A 9,584-nucleotide genomic window follows, 5' to 3' on the forward strand; every position below is an offset into this window, starting at 1 on the left:
CTTATTTTGTAATTTATTGTTGCTGTTTTCTTCTTTAATCACTTCTTTTCTGGGACTGCCAAGATTGGTAATGCCAAAAAATGCAATACAATTAAACAATGTCACAAGAATTCTGCCAAGAATAGGATGAGCAGAATGTCGATCTTCTCATTTATTTGTTTTTGAGATTATTATTAATGAAGTCCTCATTTATGGCACAGCTTTGGCCATTTACCGTGTCTTTATCAGCTGTGTACATCTGTAAATGTCTGTTGTACATTTGTAACTCTCTGATAGACTTCTTCATGAAATGTTTGACTTGAGACGTTATACATAGCTCTGAACTGATTGTTAAGGAACGCCGTGTACAGTATGTTTTTTTGTGTGTGTGGCTAATTTCAGCTATGCTATTGAGCCTGCTGTTCAGACAGACCTTAAGCCTAGTCTACTTAATAGGAATTATTAAAGTAGAACCTCCAGTGGCAGTACAATTTAGTACCAGACTAGGATTAGCATGAGTCTGAAAAATACAGCCCCCAGACAAGGCGGGAAAGGGCAGTGCCAGATTTCAAAATCCAAACTGCTGAAACAGAGACACATAGAGGACAGAGATATCAGAAAACCACTCAGAAAACTATTGAGCATTGCAGAAGCTGACTAAATCACCTATATTCTAAGACTGTCAGACTTCTGAAATAAGTCAATATACCATTGTACAAAGTGCAGTAATTAAGTTGTACACAAAAGTTTGAGCACAGGCTGTTCGTAAAAATGTAAACACAACATCTACATGGAACAGACCTAAATTTGACTCATTTCTGTGCCTATTATGATCTGATACGTGATCTGACGTGTATTAGAATATCAGACTCAGGATCTGACACTAAAGATCACAGATTCTTACAAAGCATGAGAATACGGTAAAAGAGAAATAGACTTATGTGGCTTGTGATTTGTAATGCCCTGAATGTCAATAATAATAGTTGAAAAGAACTGTTGAACTCAAGCCAAGATTTAGAAGACCACGTAAAAGTATGTCAAAAATTGCTCAAGCCAGTCAACTATGCAAAGGAAAACTGGTGCGAGGATGTGGTTTCTCCACTCACTGTCAAGAAACTTCAGGAAGTTTTTGCAGGCATGAGTTTAGTGATGCTCTGGCTTGCTGTACACTGTAGTTATACAAACATCAACAACATGGAGGGTAACTTTAACTCTGATCTCATCACAAAAGTCAACATGTAAAGTATGGAACACAACACTTAAAAAAAGCAGTGCTGTGGACTGAACTCTCAAAGTTAAAGCACTGGATAAAATCCATTAATATGTTTTGAGAAATAAAGTATATTTAATTATCCCCTATCAACTGTTACGCATTGGTGTGGTGTTATTTCAGCTTGAGTTTTACATTGTACTGACTAAAGAGGAGCAACTCTTTGTGTTTATTTTTCTAGAGGGTCAAAATCTGCAAATAGATAACAATTGAGCATATTACACATAAAATATGCAGAATTGTGTCATATTCCAATTTGTTCCATGCATGCGTTTTCACTTAGAAATTTCACAAACTGATTTTACCAGGGTCCCCAAACTTTTGAACACAACTTTATAATGGAATAGGAAACAAATAATGTAAAATAGTACATATATAAAAAACCTGAATATTAAAATAAATGTATCCCCAGAGCCACATTAGGAACAAAATCATATATTTTTGTGATAAATACACATAGTTCATTTACAAATAAAGTGGTTATGATGAAATAAATACATAATAAAAATCTGAGCATCATACTTCATGTGCTATTGCACTGAAATATATATTGGACAAACAGCTTCAAAACCACTGGAAAAGCAAAACATTCTCATTAAAATATTTATTTTCCCATTTTCAGTAAACATAAATATTATATATATATATATATATATATATATATATATATATATATATATATACACACATACTTTTTCCCTCCAAAATAGCTCTTTGAATGTTCTTTTATATAAATTAAAGTCTTCATTGGGAGTTTCGTTGGGACTCTCATCTGCAGCCGCAGCCCTCTACGACCATGTCCTGGTAGTTCTTAAGCACAACTTTTTCATACTCGTCCAGGTAGAGCAGAGAGATAGGACTGAGCTCTGTGGGCACACAGCAGGCCCGAGGAATGTTAGAGTTAACTGAGTTCACCAAAGTTTGGACAATGGCATGGTTTGTGGAGTTGAGGTGATCTGAGAGAGGATCCACTCGTTCCAGCCCACTTCGCTGAAGTCCACGTATAGTGGGTGGCGTCGGCAGTTGGTGCGCTGGTGTGGTTTCCGCCTCTGTTTTGGCCCTCGCCGTGCCTGCCGCTTTTCTCTGTGAGGCTGCAGGAGGGGCACTCCCTGCCCATCGTGGCTGTAAGTGACCAGAAGTGGCCGGGCCTGTGGCCACGAATCCTCATCTTCATGCAGAGAACGGCTCACCCTTACATGCCTCCTTCTGCTCCTCTCAGCCTCCTGCTCCTCTGGGTGAAGCACCTCCACCAGGAGGCCATTGTTTTGGTGTGAGTGTGCTGTCCAGCGTGCCACTGCTGAGCTCACATCAAAGCTCTCCCAGCGTGAATGTGAGTCCTGCACCAGACGGGTGTCCAACAGCCTGGTGAGAGGCTCCTCAGAGGAGGACTGAGCTGGCCTGAACACCTCAAAAATGTTTATGCGGTGAAAGCCCCCTGCAACACTGCTGTTGCTCTTTGTAAAATTACCTAGTACTTGGTCTCTGAAGATGCGCAACTCTGCAGCTGTGATTAGCTCCTCTGCAGGTACGGAGGTGAGGTTAAAGAAGAACTGCTGCATAGTCCTTCCTTTCAGGCTGGACAGGGCCTCTAAAGCCTCTGGAAGAAAGAAAAATTGTGTCGTTATAAGTTTATCAAGACTGAATATCCACAGTCCAAGTCTAGACCATAGTTATTACTATGGTTATTTTACTGGTATGTTTAGCTTTAAAAAGCCAAGATTTCATTCCATACAAATAACCTGAAACCTGTCGAGGCTAACCCCTCTTGTAAATTGGCCTCACTCTTAGCTTTGCTGGCTCTAAATAGTAGCTGGACCAGGTGTTAAGACATTTAAAAAACAGAGGCATTTAACTGTGATTGCACTGTTTTGAGAGGTTGTATTCCAGCAAAATGTAGAGGCTTCAAAAGTGTTCCTTTAAAAACAGTGTAATCATCACTTGGAAAGCTATCTTTTTTCATGGATGACTAAAAGAAGACAATTTTACACCAAAGACTGCTTAATCTCTGGAAACTCCATTTGTCCATAATCTGCTTCAAAAACACCTAAAAATTTAAGCATATTTCATCTGATGTGGGAAAGCCTCTCTTTCTCTCTCATTCTGTGTGTGTGTGTGTGTGTGTGTGTGTGTGTGTGTGTGTCAATCCCTCCACAGGGGGAGTAACTCTGTGAGCGTGTTGGGACATGTCTAGAGCAGTCAGCCACAGTTATGAGTGTATCAACATTCCTAATTTCTGTTTGTGCCTTATGCCAAAACGAGGAGGCAACAGCTAATGACAAGTCATATGTTTCTGTCTAATCCTTTTGCCAGTTACTACAGATATATATATATTTGCTGTCAAAATTTACACTGGGAAAATAAAAACCAATAGAACAAAATGTCAAAATAAGCTGTTATGAATATCCAGCTCTTATCCTTGTGTGACATATATATATACACACACAAGGCAATCTGTGATAAGTATATCTAAGTCATAAAGTGACAGTAGCTTCTACTGGGGGCAGGTAAGCTGAGGGATCGCATGAGAAGACGAAATGTAGTACAAATTAATAACAATAAATTAAATAATAAACATATCATGACACTGACAAATAATAAATGGAATTTTTTCATGTCCAAATTACTCTCTGAGTCCTCACGGCAGCCCTAATGACTCACTGTTTTGGACACCTCCCTAAAAAAAACCTCACGTGCCGTCACGAATACTACCAACTGGCAATCAACACACCAAAATGATTATTCACCCCGCACGGCTACAGAACTCTAATGCAGCACGTAAGACAATGTAAATACAGTTTTGAAGCAAAAAAGGGTTTCTTATAACCATTAGGATTTAATTTAAGCAGCGTTCGCTGGCAAGGAACGCAGTGATGTACAACATGTTACAACAACCTGAGTTGCCTAAGTTCCCTACCACTTAGAAATAAAAGGTCACGAACATTAAAACAAAGCAAGAGAAGACTTGTTACTCATCACTTACAAATTAGACAGATCAAAAGACACCGCAGTTCATAAACTACTTCATAATACTGTTCATGATTAGACATCAAACTAACTGACAAAAAGGGATATAATCATCTTATAAGCACCAACGGGCCCACCCATCAACAGACAACCTTGTGTCTAGGGAGGTATCTACACATATCTACACTCTACATAGATACAGAATCTCATATAATGTTACCGTGAGTGAATAAAGCCCTAAAACCTTATGCTGAAATGCCAATAAATTTCAGAGGAAATGCCACAATGGCTCATGATAGTACAATGATATGCACAGATTCCTGGGAAATGCCTGATGCATGTGCAGAGATATGTCTGGAAAATCATTCTTAGTGCAGATGTAAACACTATCAGCTATTTTTTTTCTAGCAGTTGCAGACAGGATAGCATTTTTGCCTCTTTTAATAACAATGAGCACTGGGTGTGGAATGCAGAGCCTAGTTTCTCAATGATTGCATCAGAGAGCTAGAAAAACAGGAGGACCCTTCTGTTTGTATTTCAGAAAGAAATTAACTAAGAGCAACAGCTGTGATATTAAAAGAATCTTTTTGATTTAAAGAGAAACTCCAGCTATTTTTCAATATTAATTGTTCCTTTAGATGTGAGGAAAGACTTGATGTGTGTTTCCAAGGACAACAGTCTGTTATGGAGAAATGTAGCAGTTCCGATTTCCATACAGTGTCTGTGATAGTGACCAGAGGTCATGGTTTCTACAGCTTCACCTTCCCACTGAATACTGGCAACACAGAAATGGTGGTTTCTTTAGGTACTATTTGTCCTCAGATTTTCTTCAAAGTAAATTCGACCCTATGCTTCTTTTGTTTTCTACCTTTCTGGCTGAAGATTCTCTACAATCGTTGATATATATATATATATATATTGGAATCCATTTCTAAGAAGTAAACCTTACTGTGTGGTGCTGATGCCTTAAAACTACTAATAAATGTATTCATTCATTCATTCATTCATTCATTATCTGTAACCGCTTATCCAATTCAGGGTCGCGGTGGGTCCAGAGCCTACCTGGAATCATTGGGCGCAAGGTGGGCATACACCCTGGAGGGGGCGCCAGTCCATCACAGGGCAACACAGACACACACACATTCACTCACACTTTTTGAGTCGCCAATCCGCCTACCAACGTGTGTTTTTGGACCGTGGGAGGAAACCGGAGCACCCGGAGGAAACCCACACGGACACAGGGAGAACACACCAACTCATCACAGACAGTCACCCGAAGCGGGAATCGAACCCACAACCTCCAGGTCCCTGGAACTGTGTGACTGCAACACTACCTGCTGCACCACCGTGCCGCCATAATAAATGTATTATTAATTTTAAAAAATTGGGTGCTCACCTTCATGATGAAAGCTCCTGATGGTATTGGCTCTGCTGGCTGCTCTGTCTGCGTGCCTCCTCTTTGCACCCTGTAGCTGCTCTCCTTCACTGCCAGCAGCGTGCATGTTGTAGAGTTCGATCATGTACTGGGGAACGATGGCGGCACTGCTGGGTGTGGGTTTGCGCTTTAGGCCGAACATGTTGAGTAGACGTAGTTCAAACTCATGCAGAAAGCTGGCGCTCTGCTCACCGGGCCTTCGTCGCTCCACGTCGGGCACTAGTGCAGCAGCGACGCCTCCCAGCAGCACTTGAGCGAGCAGCAGCAGCGCCGTGACGGAGCGCACTGCAGCCACCATGCTCATGCAGATCCTGACAAGCAAGACAGAGAATTAGAATATACATTAAAACACAAAAACAGTTAACAACTATGGAAATTAGGATATTCAGTAAGCAAGTGAGGTCTGTAACATTATACATTCTCATCATGAGAAATCTCATCTCGATCCTCCACCAGAGGGCAGTGTAGAGTCTGCATTTCATTCAAAGAGGGAGCACAGGAAGGCGAAGCATAGAAAAAATATCTACTGTAGCTGGCTAAACGTTAGCACACGCCAGCCAAGACTCTCCAGAGACTCTCCCTTTCCAGCCTCTGTAGCAGACACAGCTATAACACAGATTAGATTGGGCAATATGGAAATAAAATGATATTGTGTGGTGTCAAGATCTTATTTATCATATCATAGCATTTCCACGTTGTACGTATCTCAAAACACCACACACATGTTGTGCCACATTTGAAGTCTGCTGTCAAAAGTTCTGAAAACAATGCTTTTACAACTGTAAGCCTACAGGAATATTTATGTTCGTAGTCTAATAAAACTGAACCTGCTATATATTCTTTAAATACTGAAGGTATACAGAAAATGTATTATTGAACATGACATGGATCAGATATGTTCATATTGGCCACCTATATTATACGCCCACCCTGACACACACACACACACACACACATGTCCCCCATGAAGAGAATAACATCTAAAGGTGTTTTAGTGGTACAACAAAGTGAGAGATAAAATCCCCCTCCCATGTCAGATTAACCGCAAAGTACAGAAAAGAGATTGATGGGAGTTTTAAAAACCCACGGGGGAGACCAAAGCGGATGTAAGACAAAGAAAGATAGACAGAGGGGATGAAACGTTCAGAGAGAGAGAGAGAGAGAGAGAGAGAGAGAGAGAGAGAGAGAGAGAGAGAGAGAGAGAGAGAGAGAGAGAGAGAGAATATCAAAGAAAAATCGAAAGAGACAAGAAAAGAGCAGACATGGAGTCTGCAATTTGGCAAAGATAAGAGGAGGAGGGAGTGTGTGCGCGCAGCGCGGTGTGTCTGCACGCTGTCTTTAGATCACGCGCAGGCATGAAACTCTTCCTAGAGCGAGAGAGCGAGAGCGAGAGAGAGAGAGAGAGAGAGAGAGAGAGAGAGAGAGAGAGAGAGAGAGAGAGGGAGAGAGAGAGAGAGAGAGAGAGAGAGAGAGAGAGAGAGAGAGAGAGAGAGAGAGAGAGAGAGAGAGAGAGAGAGAGAGAGAGAGAGAGAGAGAGAGAGAGACCTAAAGGGAGGTAAAAAGAGAGAAATGGCAGCGTACAAAAGGGACATAAATAAACCTGAAGGTAACGGGGAAAATGACAGAATATGTAAAAGTGCAATGGAAATGTAACAAATAAATAAATAAATAAATATGTTTAAAACTGACCGAGAAAGTGTGTGTCTGAGAGAGGGAGAGAGAGAGAGCCGACAAAATACTGGCTGCGTGGCTATGAAGTAAACGTTTTAAGCACAATTGTCCCGCTGGTTTAAAGAAAGGGGAAAGAGAGAGAGAGAGAGAGAGAGAGAGAGAGAGAGAGAGAGAGAGAGACAGACTCTAACCTACAGGTGGTAAGTCCAGCGCCAGACACCTGAAGTCCACAAAGTCAATATGTCAAGTGTTATCTAAGAAGGAAATATAAACTTTTTATGCTACTGAGGGTCCAGAAGGATTTGTCCCTCGTTCCTTCATTTAGCCCACAGCACTCACCCCACCAACGGCACTAACTGTCGTACATTAGAAGCTAAAGCTTGTCATTTACCAAACGAGGACGCGCTGCAGTCTGTCGTTGCTCCAGCCGCCTTCTCCTTTATATTCCTCATCAATTCGCGTTAAAAATCCACAGTGCTATTAAACGGACTTCGCTCTCAGCAGCAGCGGCGCCTCCATCCCCCTTCGAAAAGACAGCGGCAGTCCGGAACAACACAGGAGTCGCGAGGTTTCTGTCGCAGTTCTGGCCGGAGTGACGCGGCTACGAGGGCAGGCGAGTGAGTCCGCGCGGAGCTGTGTGGAGACGGTGAGCGGCTTCTCTGTGCGCCATCACTCCTGAACCGCGGTGGACTTTCTGTAGTTTCTCCGCTGTGTGTGTGTGTGTGTGTTGTTGAGGTGAGAAGCTGCTGGTATCCGGTATTTTCTCAGCGCTGAGTTAATCTGCGTTGGAGTTGGTGCTGGAGTTTGAGTTTGAAGCTGCTGCGCTCTGTACACGATGAGCCCTGAGTAAAAACGTCATCAAAGCAGCGCTGATTGGATGCGGCGACGCTCGCGCGCTCCTCTCTTCTCTTGTTGTTGTTGATGAAGCGGCGACCGTTGGAAAGTTTGATAGACTTTCTTAAGGGGAGGAAAAATCTCCTTACTCTTCAGTCAGATTAGTGGATATATATATATATATATATATATATATATATATATGCACACACACACCATAGTTATTCAGCCACAGTTTTTCCATTTGGACTAAACTAACTTGTTTTTACCAAGTTTAAGATTAATTTAGCAATGCCAATTAAGCCACATTGTTATAATGAGACTTTCAGTTTACTCCAAACAGTTAGGATGCTTAATGTGAAAACCAACAGTAACTATTATAGTTCAACTCAAATATGTATTACAGGATTGTAGGCTAGCTGTGAAAAACCCACAGTTTCTCTGGACGGGGAGCTTTTTCCTCTTTCTTAAATGTTATGTTTTGTACCTTATACACTAAAGGGTATCAGACAAAATGATTTCAGACAAAATTATAAGATTTCATGTTTCAGTTTCTATTCTTATAAATGTTGTAGTTTCAGTTCTATACAGAGCATAGTACTTTTTCACACCCACGCAAGTCTTTTTTTTTTAAACCTTTTTTTAACTTTCCTTTGTGCAATTATTTCAAAAATAACAGTAATTTCACGAGGGTCATTTTAAGTGTGTAAAGACATAACATGGCTTCATATTTGCACAAAAACGTTGAAGTTAGACAAGTGAACATGAAGACAGTATTAGCTGCCGGTGTTACATTGCGGCTACTCTAATATGTTTACTTACACTATTTTGATCATTTGAAAAACAAAATATATGTAATTATTATTGTGCTGCATGTTTCCCTTGAATGCAGACTCTAATTAACATTCAGCAAAAACCTACAGACTGGATTAAAATGAACTAACACAGCTGGCATGTGTACTGGCTTTTGGTTATTGGGATTAAGAGGGATTAAAGGTGTTAGTGATTGGTCTTTTGTATTTGGAACACTCTCTTCTAATACTTCATTTACTTGACATTTCAAACTTGAAGACAGAGGTGACTAATTTAAAGTCAGATCATGTCGTCAGGGGGCCATCAGTGAAGGTAGGGGGCAGAATTATGTCAGGACACTCACCACCCCCACCACCGACCCAATGCCTCTAAGACATTATCAGGCATAATTTGGAAATGTTATGTGCAGTACTAATTCTTGTTTCAATTTGACATAGACTGTCATTCACAGAATTGTCAAAAACTCTCAAAATAAAAAAAACTTAGCAACATGAAAAAAAATTGCCATTTATATTGAAAAAGTACATGACCATGTGCTTAGTAAACCGCTTTTTGGAGAAATCAGCATATGAAAAACCCTCATTGATTACAGGTATTCATTTCAATTATGTGATGATG

General features: G+C 40.8%; 1 protein-coding gene across 1 annotated transcript; it reads right to left on the reverse strand.

Annotated features, from left to right (window-relative positions):
• Positions 1–1,952: 1,952 nt before the first annotated feature.
• bmp2b (bone morphogenetic protein 2b) lies at positions 1,953–8,116 on the reverse strand. Its single transcript, XM_066676793.1, is given in 4 exon segments — positions 1,953–2,217; positions 2,220–2,846; positions 5,610–5,959; positions 7,711–8,116. Coding segments are annotated over 3 exon segments (1,170 nt in total). The 5' UTR covers positions 5,953–5,959; positions 7,711–8,116; the 3' UTR covers positions 1,953–2,017.
• Between the last annotated feature and the right edge of the window lie 1,468 nt (positions 8,117–9,584).

The sequence above is a fragment of the Hoplias malabaricus genome, chromosome 7 (assembly GCF_029633855.1).
Source record: "Hoplias malabaricus isolate fHopMal1 chromosome 7, fHopMal1.hap1, whole genome shotgun sequence".
NCBI lineage: Eukaryota > Metazoa > Chordata > Actinopteri > Characiformes > Erythrinidae > Hoplias > Hoplias malabaricus.